The following is a 14,005-nucleotide window of genomic DNA, read 5'->3' on the forward strand; positions in this document are numbered from 1 at the left end:
TGCCTTCACTGTTCATTGAGCTAGAGAGGACAGGAGAAGCCAGTACGCTTCCACTAAACCTCTGGTCTTGGACTTGTTCAATGCAGGTACGAAAAGAATATGGGAAGTGCTTCAGACACTGGTACTGCTGTGGCGGCCTCCCGACCGAGAGCCCCCACAGCTCTGTGAAGGCATCAACCACGCGCACCAGTGCTCGCTACTCCTCTGGCACACAGGTAACAAAGAACTTGACAGCATCTTTAATTAACCTTATTTATAGAAAGTCTGTGGAGACGTGTTCTGTTTAGACGCACTAATTGTTTCCTCAGTGTAGTGATCTAGATAGTGAGAACTCACCTTTTATTTGGGATTCTGATTTCAGTTTCTTCTTAAATATGTACTCAATGTGTTGTGTAGATGCAAATATTCTTTTTGAGGAGTTCACTTTACTAAGCTTGTAATAATTCATATTCTCAAGTCATCTAGAACAGTACTGTTATTAGGCACCCAACACATTTATTTAATAATTCTTTGTCTCCACTTTAAACAAGTCAATAAAATAACAGATAAGAGTGGAAGACTAAAGTTAGGAGTGCTGATATCTGCCTGTAATCCGGGCCCTAGGAAGATGGAGGCAGGAGGTTCCTGACTGTCCCTGGCTACTGAGCAAGCTGAGGCCAGACTGGGCTACATGAAACCTGCCTCAAATAAATAAATAAATAGATAAAATAAGCCCGCACAAAGTGTGTACGAGTAAAGATTAAATAGCCCTGAATAGGAACAAGGCAGTCTTGGTGTCCTCATCTTGGGACCAACAACAAAACACATCCCGAGAAAGCCCAACAACAGCCCGATACTAACGATTTCCGGTAGAGCAGTGTGTTAGTGAGGTGAGCATGGGAAGTGAACATAATGTACTTTTCTTGCTGTTTCGTATTAATAGAGTCGTATAAGAAGGATGTGGAATGACACCGTGAGGAAACAGTCTGAATCTTCTTTTATCTCAGGTGACATCAATAGCACTTCTACCCTTAACCAAGGTCAGTTATTAGGGGACTTGAGCGTACGGCGTACAGTTTGTGCTTTGTGTGAGCCTAGACTAACTGTAGAGAAGACGCTGGACTTACCTGTCGTGGGCTTAAATCACCAGTTATTAAGCTTTGGGGGTCAGCTTTTAACCTCATTCATCAAAGTATGTATAGATTTATATTATTTCCATGATGCAGTGGAGGAAAACACAGTTTTAAGTGCCACAATAGCAGAACATGGGTGGAAAAGTTCATTGTTGAGAACATACCTTGCTAGAAATGAAATGTGTCTCTCATGAGTGCCCACCTGTCCTTTCTAAGACATCTATGAAAGTTATTGTCCTAAGATGTTGCTAGAATTAGAGTAGTAATTGCTCATGTAAAATAGTGCCAATTTCACATTGAAAACTTACATAATTTTCATAAAGTTCCTTTACTTTATATTTTTAAAGCAAATACTAAGCAGTAAAACATTTGTAGTAAATTCAAATGTACGGAAGCATATAAACCAACTCCCACCCCCCCGTATAGTTCCGTGTGTTGAATAGTACCAACTTAAATTTGTTATATAAATCATTTTAGTTCCTAAATGATAAAGGCCAGAAATATAGGAGCTTAGCAAGATCAAGGCATTAACATGAAGCCACGGGTACTTCCAAATAAAAGTTTAGTATGTATGCTTCAGTCAGGAATGGAAAATTTGTGTTATTGTACCAGTCCATAGAAAGAGGCTCTTTCAGGTTAGATTTAATGGTTTATAATACATAACAACTGTCATGAGATAGTTCGGCTGCGGAATGAAAAGGGTGTCTATATGACATCCATCCCAGCCCAAATTTTCACCTCCCTTTAGTCAGATTCCATCAGTGGCGTGAAACACGATTGACAAGAAGAGGTGTGCGATTGAGCGGGTAGAGAGAGGGCAGGCCCTGCTCACCGTTGCCCCAGTGCTGCCCTCATTCTCTTGACATGGTTGTCACACAGGAAAGTTATTTAAAGACTCACTTCTGAAACCTGGCAAACGAGATTACAGAACCCACATTCTTGTCCTGGTCTAATAATCCATCTCCCCCACCCCACCCCCACCCCAGCATGTCTGCCTATGCCTTTAATAAATGCAGCTCTGTGCAGTCTGTCAGCCTTCTTACATGTCTGTGGAAGCTGCTGCTCCCCTCTGCTTGTGTGGAAGTCGCTATTAACACAGATGTTTTCATGAGGGACGGTCCCACACCTGTAAGTCTGAAAGTTTGAGCGTCCCTCCGCTGGGCCTTGGTGGTTAGGGTTTTCATCTTAAGTAGTAGCATCCTGAAGCATAATGTTGATCTCCATGCATTTAATTGCCATTTTTGTTTAACAGTGATTTTGTATAAATTAGTAAATGTCATTCTCAGCAGGTGTTTACTTGGGGGGCATAGAAAGCACCTGTGAATTCCCGGGGTTGAACTTCCCTCTCCCCTTTCTCCTGCAAATCGGTAGTTCAGCTAGTGTCAGGGAAATTCCAGCAGACTTTCCATTGCCATCCTGCCCGGGGCCTGATGAGTTAACGAAAAGCTACTGCAACTATAACAATGAAATAAGCAAGCACACTGATGGACTCTTTCTCTGTTTCTTTGCTTTAGGAATGACTGGCAATTACCTACTAACAAACCCTCTTCTTCGGCCCCACGGCACTAACAACCCCTATAACACATTGCTCGCTGAAACAGTTGTATGTAATGCCCCTTCAGCTCCTGTGTTTAACTCACCAGGTGTGCTCATACTTACAAATAAAACTGTCTTTCTTTGCTGCTAAACAGAGCTCTGATCCTATTTCTGAAGTAACTTGTTGCTATATATTTATTATCCTTACACCTTTAGTAACTCAGATTAAAAAGTAAGGTGTTGCCCGTGCCAGGCTTCTAAAACTGCACTATATTATAGTAAGAGTTCAGTCGTGGTAGGTTTGCAGTAATTATCCATGTTTTTGACACAGGTGGCATAAATCTTAATATATTATTACAGGACTGACATCACATGGTCCGAGAGCCCATCTTCAAGATTTATATCATTTAGAGGTATCCTATCTATATAATATATTGTTCAGTTGACTCTAAACCTTGGTGACAAATTTTGCTTCTGGAATGGACTAGCTAGGATAATTTGGATGTCCAGGTGTACAGGACTACATCCAGCGTTACCAATAGAATCAAACTATAGTATAGTGCAGCTTTATGTTGTTTTCTTCTTTCATAAGGAACTTTGGGGACCCAGAGGCTATGAAGTCAGTCTGTGCCCATGGCTGTTAATTGAGGGGGGGGGTGTTTCACTAACTTGTCCTGTTGGCTATATTTACTAGCTAATTTAAAACGTATTCAATAGTATTTTTTTATGCTTTTGGTAAATTTTAACATGGTTAAAACTAGCATAAAATACTTGTGAATAACGATTTCAATTAAATTAAATGCAGAACTTTGTTCCGGTTTGTCTGTTGTTTTTGTTCTTGCGATTCCTTTTTAAGGTAACTGCAGCTTCTCTTTTCATTCTCTTGTTCTCTTACTTTTCCTTACGCTCTCCTCTAGCAACCTACAGAGAGACAAGTATGGGAGTCAAACTTAACTTTGCCTATCAAATGTAAATTTTTTCAGCATGATTTTTAACGGGCACAATTAAAACATACCTAGCAGTCATGAAGTAGACTCAGCGGGCAAGTGGTTCACAATTTGCAACTAAAATGTTACCAAATTCCAACAGTGCATCGCTGTATACTGGCTTTCATTAGTCTGAGAGGTCTGTAGCAAATGCTGTCCATACTGAAGTCTGTGCGATGCTGAAATAATTTGCTCTCAAAAGCCTGAAGTACTGTCAGCCCAAATGCTTAATAATTGACTTATCATTTCTGCATTCCCACAGTAATCTTGCTACAGGCTATGCAAAAAAAAAAAAAAAAAAAAAGTCTTCAAGTGAATTGCCTGAACATGGGCAGAAAAAGATGCCTCTTCAAAACCAGAGAGGTCTTAAATCTGCAGTATATCATAGAAAACACCTTTGGAATTATTCCCAGCATATATTATTGTGTACTTAGGAAGCAACAATAGAAAAGGAAAGAAAGTGAAAAGATTGACTCTCATTGCAGAGGAAACAAGCTCTAGCCCCTTCACCGTGTGACAACTTAAAAGTTGTTGCCTAACAATAATCTTCAGCAAGAGTGCGGCACATAGGCACTGATTTGGCGAACCCCAATCAAGTACACAAAAAAAAGCCTTATCGATAGCAACCGCAACTTCATTTTCTCAGCACAAGGAGTGTGATACAAATGGAATTGACAGTTTTCCTAATGCAGAAATTATTTCTTTATAAAGAATGACTAACAGGCGTAAGCCCTCCTCAGTGCTTGCACGTGGGCTAACGCTGACTTCCCCATCGACTGTCAATTCTTGGTCATGATGTTTGTACCATGCAGGGGCATTTTTATTTTTGAAGAATAATGGGTTTTCTGAGGTATCTGCAGCTTTAAGAGTGCAATGAGCACAAAAAAAGAGAGTATTCCTCCTCTTTTTTCAAAGATGAGAGTTTTCCTGGACTTCTCCAAGCCTTGCATACAATGCAGCAGCTTCACAGTGGCCAGTTTCATCTCAGTAACACTATGCCATTCTTTTGTTGATTTTTTTTTAAATTTTCTTTTCAGACCTCTCTGTAGACTGGTGACTCCCTCCCCCCCCCTTTAGGATTTTGAGGTTGAAGAACCTAATTTCCCATCGTGTAGACCATATAATTTTCTCTGACTTTTTCCCATTGCTTGACAATCACTGTGACGTCTCAGTTTACATGTTTATGTGTCTGTTGGAAATCTAACTCTGATTCAAATACGAGCATGTTCCCATTGTTTCCTTTCCTCCTGAATCTCTCTTCATGTCACAAGTAGATTTATCCAATCTCTCATTCTTTGAGAAATTAAAAAATATATATGTATTAGCTTAAGATTAACACCTTCTCCCATCCCATAGTTAATATCTATTCTTGGTTTAATTTCTGTGACCCATACTTAGGCGACCTCTAACCTTTCTGCATTTGATGTCCATACCCATGGTGTCTCTGGGCCAGTCTCGTACAGTAGTCTCTGCTGGTTCACTTGGTACCGTCACTGTGACTGATGCAGTCTGCAGGGCTGCAGGCCAACTTTGACCTTCAGAAGCCCAAAGCCATTGTGATTAGACATACAAAGTAGCAAGCACAACTCAAAATAACAAAAAGTTTTCCTCAATGAAAAGTGGAGGCTGCTTTGCTGGGAATCTAATTTGTTGAACCCTTGCTCTGACTAAGTTGCTGAGAAGCTTAGAAGTTCTTCATCATGTTACAATAAAATCATTTTACTTTCTTTTATATATCAGCTACTCTTAGGCCAGATAGCCTGAGCAGACAGACATAATGTGAGTTGTCCGAAGTGAGTCATCCCACCTGCTGTCTGTTGTGTTGTTGGATGATGCTTGTGGACCCTGGTCCTGTCAGTGTGAAAGATGCCTGACTCTGTTCCCCATAAATTCCTTGTATCTGTCCATTTTTTTCATACCTTTTTTTGTTGCTGTTGTTGTTTTGTTTAAACTCATCTCCAGAAAAAGGAAATGTTAGAACATTGTTTAAAAGTTGCTTGCCAGTTATGTGGGCTTTTGTTGTACATTGCTTTTTTTAGTTTCTGTATGTGACTTTTTTATTCCTTTTTAATTTAGTGTTGTTTAGGACAAATTCTGTTGATTTTTATTTTATGAACCATGGTCTTGTACTTTAAAATGTAAACGTCACTAATGAATTGCTTTGCATTAACTATGCAAGGGCATGGAGTGAAGTCTTGTTTGTAAACATGTCGAAATTGGACCAAAACCTGATTGATGAACTACTGTGTCCCCCAAATTGATAAAGTAATATTCTGTATGCCATTTCCCTCCCTGGAAAACAGTATCGTTTTTTTGACACTTCTTCCTGTTATCTAAGGGTTGCAACTGTTTACCTTTGGGAATGCGGGAAAGCCTGGCACTCTTCAAGTGTTAGGTTTCAAATTCAACTTTGTCCTGAACGACATTAAAACCTTTTGTATATGAAAAGTGCGGTTTCTTCAGGAAGGCACAGAGGCAGTAACGATAACCCCACACTTTTCTGTTGCAGGACATTCACTGAACAATGCCAGGGACACAAGTGCCATGGATACTCTACCGCTAAATGGTAACTTCAACAACAGCTACTCACTGCGCAAGGGGGACTACCACGACGGGGTGCAGGTCGTGGATTGTGGACTAAGTCTGAATGACACCGCGTTCGAGAAAATGATCATTTCAGAGTTAGTGCATAACAACCTCCGGGGTGGCAACAAAGCCCACAACCTGGAGCTCAAGCTCCCGGTTAAACCCGTGATCGGCGGTAGCAGCAGTGAAGATGACGCGATTGTGGCTGACGCCTCATCTTTGATGCATGGTGACAACCCAGCGCTGGAGTTCCGCCACAAAGAACTGGAGGCGCCTCTCATCCCTCAGCGGACTCACTCGCTTCTGTACCAACCCCAGAAGAAAGTGAAACCGGAGGCCACCGACAGCTATGTCTCCCAGCTGACGGCCGAGGCTGACGACCACCTCCAGTCCCCCAACAGAGACTCTCTGTACACGAGCATGCCCAACCTAAGAGACTCTCCCTACCCGGAGAGCAGCCCCGACATGGCAGAGGACCTGTCTCCCTCCCGGAGGAGTGAGAACGAGGATATTTACTATAAAAGCATGCCAAATCTTGGAGCTGGCCGCCAGCTCCAGATGTGCTACCAGATCAGCAGAGGCAATAGTGATGGTTACATCATCCCCATTAACAAAGAAGGGTGCATCCCGGAGGGGGACGTCAGGGAAGGACAGATGCAGCTGGTAACGAGTCTTTAATAGTACAGCTATTCCTAGGGCCACACACAAGTATTAATTGTTAAAGACTCTGCCAGCGGCCCCTGCAGCCCCCTCCAGCTCAGCCTGAAGAGTGGGCTCTGATGACCTGTGGTTCTCCACTGTAGGAAGACAAAATAGACTGAACCTTGTAGTTCTGTGAATTTTTATAAAACATACGAAAACTTTGTATATACACAGAGTATACTAAATTGAATTATTTGTTACAAAGAAAAAAAGAGATGCCAACCAGGTATTTTACGTTTCTGCTGCTGTGTAGAGAGACCCTTCCAGCCCTGTCACTTGCGGCAGTCGGTGAACTAAGTCTGTAAATAGGGCCGCACCGGTTTTTTGTAGGCCTGCATTGTATTATATACAAGACGTAGGCTTTAAGATCCTGTGGGACAAATTGACTGTATCTTACTTTTCCTGACAAGACTTGGAAAAGCAGGAGAGAGATTCTGCACCCGTTTGCACTTCCCTGCAAACCTTTTCCATTAAGGCAACAATTGCAAACATGTTTAACCAGTAGCAATCAAGCCACGGGCCTTATTTCATGTTTCCTCAACTGTACAATGAACTATTCTCATGAAAAAAAAATGGCTAAAGAAATTATATTTTGTTCTATTGCTAGGGTAAAATAAATACATTTGTGTCCAACTAAGATATAATTGTCATTAAAATAATTTTCAAAGAGTTTGGAGAAAATATTGTGACGAGCTCTTGGTTGCACATGACAGGAAATGTCCTTTCTTAAGCCCATCATGGTAAGTTGTACCCAGCTTGGCTTCTTTTCCACCCTAGACGGTGTTCCACTTTGACCAGTTAGTCCTTTTCTTACATTTAAATTTCTTATTGCCAAAAGAGTGTGTGTTATGGGGAGAAAACTCTCTGAAGTCAGTCCTGCCATGCCTTGCACAAATGGGGGGAAATCTGGAGGTCTTGGGTCATCCCTCTGTTTATTCTGGAACAGAGGGCAAAGGGGGCACTGGGCACTTCTCACAAACTTTCTAGTGAACAAAAGGTGCCTATTCTTTTTTAAAAAATAAAAATAATAAAAAAATAAAACAGAATATTACTCTTCCATATTCCTTCTGCCTATATTTAGTAATTAATTTATTTTATGGTAAAGTTCTAATGACATGTAAATTGTTGCAGCCAAACTCTGCTCTTCCTTCAAGCCCTTTGTGTAAACCTGTTAATAATGAGCCCATCACTAATATCCAGTGTAAAATTTAACACGGTTTGACAGTAAATAAATGTGAATTTTTTTCAAGTAGTAGCGTGCACTTTGATGTATGTTAAGCAGTAGACTCGACCAAGGCGGTCCTTTCCAGTCCCATCTCAGCTTCCCCTAAGGAGATCTCAGACTGCAACCCACAGTTACATGAACTTATGCAAGCAAGATTGCCTGCTTCTCCCTCTGCAACCAAAAGAATAGATTCATATTATAATTATCTCTCATACAGACACAAAATGTTCAAGACGAGTTGCAGTGGGAACTAAAATTCTATAAAAAATGAATTGTAATTCTACCCTTTAATTTGGGCAGCAAAATACAGGTGATTTTTCTTTTCTTTGGTGGATTTCTCAGCAGTATGGAAAGGGGCGGTTCTGAAGCACACATTCCCCATTACAGACTATGACGATAGGGTTCTCTGGGTGGCTGCACTGTTATGAAGGGACGTTCTTACTCCAAGTACAAATTCTTACAGGTGGCTCTCTACACAGATCTTTCTGGTTTCTGCCACAGTCATCTTCCAAACTCTACCCAAGCGTGGGAGTTCCTCAGATGCCTCTTAGTAAGACATCACTTTACCTGGACACAATTGGAATTTGAAAAGGGAAATGACTTTTTTTGCTTTAAAATGTTTATTCGATATGTTTTATCTTTATTTTATGGGTGCCAGTGTTTTTTCTGCATGTATACCTGTACCACGTGTGTGCCTCGTGCCCTCAGAGGCCGTAGAAGAGTATCAGATCCCCTGGACCTGTAGTTACAGAGAGATGTAGGTGTTAGGAGCTGAACTCGAATCTTCTGTAGCCATCTCTCTAGCCTCAAGAGAAATAATTTAAAGGTTATATCTCTTGGAGGGCAGAGTAAATTCTAAACAATGTTTGAAGAAGAGCCATGCATCAGTCTCCAAGAAGACATTGACTCTTTAGAAAGCTCAGTGTCCCGTATCTACAGTCTTCTGAGGATTCCATTTGATTGATAGGCTAAATGCCCAGGGTTGATCGAACTCTTGTCTGAAGAGGATGTCATATGAGCAGGAATTGTCATTTCAGCCTTGTTGCATTCTTTTTAGAGTCTTAACCTCTGCGATAATGCAAAGTCCATACTTCTTTGTATATAAGCTAGACAGCATCAGCCTAATTCAGCCATGAATTTTTAAAAACTGTAGAACACGAAAGGCTGTGTTGACTGTTAAGTCCTTTCTGTATTTCTCTCCTGTCAGTTCTCAGAACTCTGAAATGATGGGGGCAAGTATTTGGGCTCTAAATGCTTAGTGGTCTCCATAAAAATCATTTTTTCACTAATGCCGTTTCGAAACTCACTCATCTTTGCTGCCAAAATAACAATTGTTTTTAAAATAAGCTAAAAGGACTATGTATATGTCGCTTTTTAATCCCATATGGGATTCCTCCCAGCACAAAGTAATTTTTGAAGTTAAAATTATGAGTCTGTTGGCAATTATGTGTAGGGGTATGGGTGTGTGTTACAGGGGTATGGGTAAATTTGTCCATATGGGCACAAGTGTCTGTCAGAAGTTAACTTCAAGGTGTCTTTCTCAATTACTTCATCCTGTTTTTGAGAGTCTCTCCCTGAACCTGGAGCTGACCACTTTGGAGAGTCTGGCTAACAAGAGTTAACAGGATCTTTCTGTCTATCTCCAGCACTATGGTTACCAGTATATATCACTATGTCCTGCAATCCAAATTCAGGTCCTCGCGCTTGTGAAGCAATCACTTTGACCACTGAGCCATAACTTTAGCACCTGGCTTTTTAATTCTTTTTCAAAGTTCTGATGGATCTGTTATTTGTCAACTTGCTTTGGGTCTGCCCAAACTACTCAATACACAGTTCTTGCATCCCTGGCTCTTGGTCTTGAGGAGCTTAGAAAGTTGCTTTACTCTCCCTCCTCCTGGGGACAGCTCCCCTCTTGGTCTGGTCATAGGAATTTTGTTGTCCCTTATCTTAGATGTGCTTGATACAAGTTCATCTAGAGTCACCCTTTAAAAAAAAAGAAAAGCCAAGTCTCGTTCTCTTTCTAAAGTGTGGTTTATATACCTCTGTGTTCATATTCATTTTGTATGCTTTTGTAGTCAGTTATATGGAAACTGATAAAAGTTAGTTAAATGCAATGTCGTTCCAACTCATCCACGTTCATTAGAGGCAGCATGGTAGCCAGTAAAAACAGGGATTGTTTGGCTAGGAATCATCATTGCAATCTCCCCCAAGAGACAAGAAATGGATAAATTCCTTGCCTGTTCTCAAAAGAAAACTTGGTGTGCCCTTGTTCTGTAGGTATGTTCAAGATGTTCTGTGGACTCAGATGAGTAGGCCAGGTCTGTTTTCCTCAACTCAAGTTTGAAACTGAACTTTACTTGGCTCTCATGGGGTGGGAGGGGTCCAAATATTTGAACTCAAAATTTTATTTATTACAATCTTTCTAAGTTAAAAAAAAAAAAAACCTTGAAAGGAGACATCCCAGTTGGATTTCTGAAATGAAGCCAGATTTTCTTATTTCATGAACCTGAAGTTTTCTCCAAGGGTGGTCTCCCCACCACATTTCAAAGGAAAAGAGTTCCAGTTTCAGATCATCCCCTTTCCTTCAGAAGGCTGCATTAAATCTCCAATTGAGTAGGAAAAGTGACTGGCAAGTTGAAAGTAAATGAGACTCGCTTCCCAGTATAGTAAAGTTGAGATGGTTAAGGTGAGACTGTCTACCAGGTGCTTTCTGCTCAGGTGAGACTGTCTACCAGGTGCTTTCTGCTCAGGTGAGACTGTCTACCAGGTGCTTGAGCACTAACAGTCAGGTGACTGGGAGAAAGTTGAGATCAATCATGATGTTCTCAGATTGAATCTCCTAAGGATCATTGACAAGGGTAGCTCAGACCACCATCAAACAGGAAAGTATGAGTGTCTGCGAAGGCTAGAGCATCTTCAAGCAACATGTGCTTTGCACACGTTACTTGTGTCTCATTGCAATGGCATTGAGCCTTAGTTAGCTGGCAGTCACCCAAAATTCATCTGAAGGGACTGTAGTCACTGACCTGAGCTTGCAAGTCAAGAGGAGCATCTTCCTGTCAAAAACAAAAGCAAACAATAACAATAACTTTGAAGTTCACAGGTAATTAACTAGGCCAATTAAATATGCTGTATTTTCCTATAGATGTCCCCTCATCTCAAAATAAGGCTTCTCTAGCATCCTCCTTTCTCTCCTGATGACATTCATGCTGTTTCGCAGAGTCCTGAGAGGCAGGTTTGATTTTGTTTCTAGGTGAGGTTTTTGTGAATAGGTTATGAAATGTCATTATGTATACTGGCTTTAGTGTTACGGATGAGTGTCTGAAGTCAGCTAGCAAGTAGGGAGTGCAGCACAGGTAAGCTTACGATGGTGTTCATTTGCTGTAGTAAACACACACATGCACACATGCATGAACACAAATGCACACACTCACATGCACATGCAGATGCATGCATACACACGCACACACATGCATTATTGAAGCTGAAGGGCAAAGATATTGCGGAAATATTCAAAAGGCATCGCTATCCTTAAGCAAGCCGGAGCTGTGAGCCTAAGAGACCAATGATGAATGATCAATCTATGCAGTTTTCCACAAGCATTTTTAAGTCATGAGTCAGAATTCAGCTTCTTAAAAGAGCATTTTAGCATTCCCAGCCACATGGCTTTCTCGCTTGACTTTATTAGGCAAAAAAGACTGACTTTTTGCTGCTTTCTTGAAAGGGCTGACAGCAACCTCATAAAACTAACAGGAGCAATAATGACAGGTGTCAGAGGGTATTGATCAGAATAAAGAGGCATTGGTGGTTTTCTGATGAAGTATCAATCATAATAAATAGACTTGGCTATACTAAGTCATTTTAACCTGTAATAAGTGAGAGAGAGAGAAGAATGGCTGTCTAATTTTTGAAAAAGAGACTAAGTCATTTTGTCACATTCACTGTTTGCACAGTAAAACAGGAACACATTTGCCACCACGTACCTTTTAATAGTCACCGAGAGCTCTGGGGGCTCCATGCTAAGCACTGTTCTTATTTCACTTAATCCACAGTCCTCTGAGGGGAATTTTCATCTTCCACTTTTACAAAAAAGGAAAACAATTTTCCTGAGGCCTCCCAGCTGGCGAGTGGCAGGACCCGTGTCAGATGGTCTCTTTGAGTTTGAGCATTTGACCAACACAAATTTGCTTGCAGTTTTGAGAAGATCCATACCTGATGACCCCTGCCTCTCAGCTTTCAGTCAGAGTGCTGTTTCTGTTGCTTTTAATCTACCCAAAGAGACAGAAAAGAAAATGAATTGGAGACAGATTCTGAGGTACAAAGTCCTGGAAATCTATTCAGAAAAAAAAAAGAAAGAAGGAAGGAAGGAAGGAAGGAAGGAGAAAAACAAGCAAGCAAAACCAAAAACAAACAAAAAACATTCCCCAGAAGTGGAAGGCAAACGTGTGATGCTGGCCGTCCTGATTATTCGTTTATTCCTTTGGTTATAACCTAAACAAAAAGTTCACCAGGAAGAAGTTGTAATGGAGGGAAAATATCAAGATTTGATTCACAGCATCCAATTTTTGGTTCTCACCTAACTCATAAAAATAATACTGTTTAACCAGTTTGCAGTGGATCCAAAACACTCTCTCTCTCTCTCTCTCTCTCTCTCTCTCTCTCTCACACACACACACACACACACACACACACACACACACATGCGCACGCACACACACATCTGAAATATTTAAGTATGTTTTATTTCCCTGTAGAACTGAGCGAGAAAAACAAACAAACAAAACAAATGCCAAAAACTGTGCAAAAATAGAAAATCAGGGTAGCTCAGTTTCCTGTACTCTTTCAGCGTGTTACTTAAAAATTTCAAGTGTGTTTCAGCATTTAGGGATTTCAAATATGTTCACTGTCTGAACAGAGACATAAAATTTGCCCCAAACAAATAAAATTTTCACTAAAATAAGGTATTGTTCAGGGCCCTGTCCTGTGTCCCTTTGTGACACTTCTATCCCCTGCTGGGCAATAGGCCAAAGGCTGTCACAGGTTTACACCATAGACCCTTTCCCTTTGTGATCCTTGCAGTAATTCCCACAGTTGCTCTCTAGTCTTGAAGGTGGTACTCTCGTGGATAGGTACGGAACTTAGATCTGTGCTTACTTAAGCTCTGCTGACTTCTGTGTTGCCAATAGGATGACCCTACCAAACACCCATCCCAAGTCAGTCTTCAACGAGGTCTCACGCACCTTGTATAGTTGTTCTCTGCTACTTCAGAAGGAAGGATCCAGCAGCAGCAGAGGATTTACTTCCTGAACTTTAGCCCAAGGCAGGCAGGAGGTTCTGGCCAGTGCCCCTGGCTGCTGAATGGACAATTGATGCCATTAGCCTCTGTCCCCATTCCTGCTACCTCCCTCCCTTCCATTTTTCTCATCTAAACCTTTCCAAATGTTTGGTTTTTTCTTTTGTCTTCTGATTTTTTTATTACTTTACTTTTATTCAATTTTGGTTAATGGCATACTTTTTATACATCGTTATGATTTGTCCTTTCTTGCTCATGTATAAGTATTTTTCCTGCCTTTGTTATTTTCTGCCTCTGTGTTCTCCTGGCTTCATAATCTTTTTAATTTTTTTCAAAAATCTTATACATTAGCCAGGCAGCTCATTTCTGTAATCCCAGTACCAAGGAGGCTGAGACAAGGGACTGGGATTCAAGAGCAGCCTGGACTGTATTAGACACTTGTCCAAAAAAGAAAAAAAAACAGATTTTTTTAAGTCTCTATTAATATATAAGACAGCTTATATTAAATTTCTCTTAGTTCTACTCTTTAAAAAATATTCACCTTCTCCCTCCCTTCTTTCTTATC

The 14,005-nt window shown here is 40.8% G+C and overlaps 1 protein-coding gene across 36 annotated transcripts in view; it reads left to right on the forward strand.

Moving 5' to 3' along the window:
• The window catches only part of Adgrl2 (adhesion G protein-coupled receptor L2), a 614,876-nt gene extending 606,702 nt beyond the window's left edge, over positions 1-8,174 (forward strand). For 10 of the 36 annotated variants that reach the window (XM_041651364.1, XM_041651473.1, XM_041651356.1 and 7 more), the window contains 3 exons: positions 87-215; positions 923-1,019; positions 6,144-8,174. In XM_041651364.1, coding sequence (XP_041507298.1) covers positions 87-215; positions 923-1,019; positions 6,144-6,898 — 981 coding nt within the window. In that variant the 3' untranslated portion in view covers positions 6,899-8,174. Of the gene's footprint in view, positions 1-86; positions 216-922; positions 1,020-2,626; positions 2,756-3,008; positions 3,062-3,565; positions 3,618-5,374; positions 5,414-6,143 lie in introns of those variants that run through there. The other 26 variants (XM_041651301.1, XM_041651434.1, XM_041651244.1 and 23 more) reach the window with 8 other exon arrangements.
• The last annotated feature ends 5,831 nt before the right edge of the window (positions 8,175-14,005 follow it).

This window comes from Microtus oregoni, unplaced genomic scaffold (assembly GCF_018167655.1).
Source record: "Microtus oregoni isolate MIOR12 unplaced genomic scaffold, Mior012 000000F_ref0000247, whole genome shotgun sequence".
In the NCBI taxonomy this organism is placed as follows: Eukaryota; Metazoa; Chordata; class Mammalia; order Rodentia; family Cricetidae; genus Microtus; species Microtus oregoni.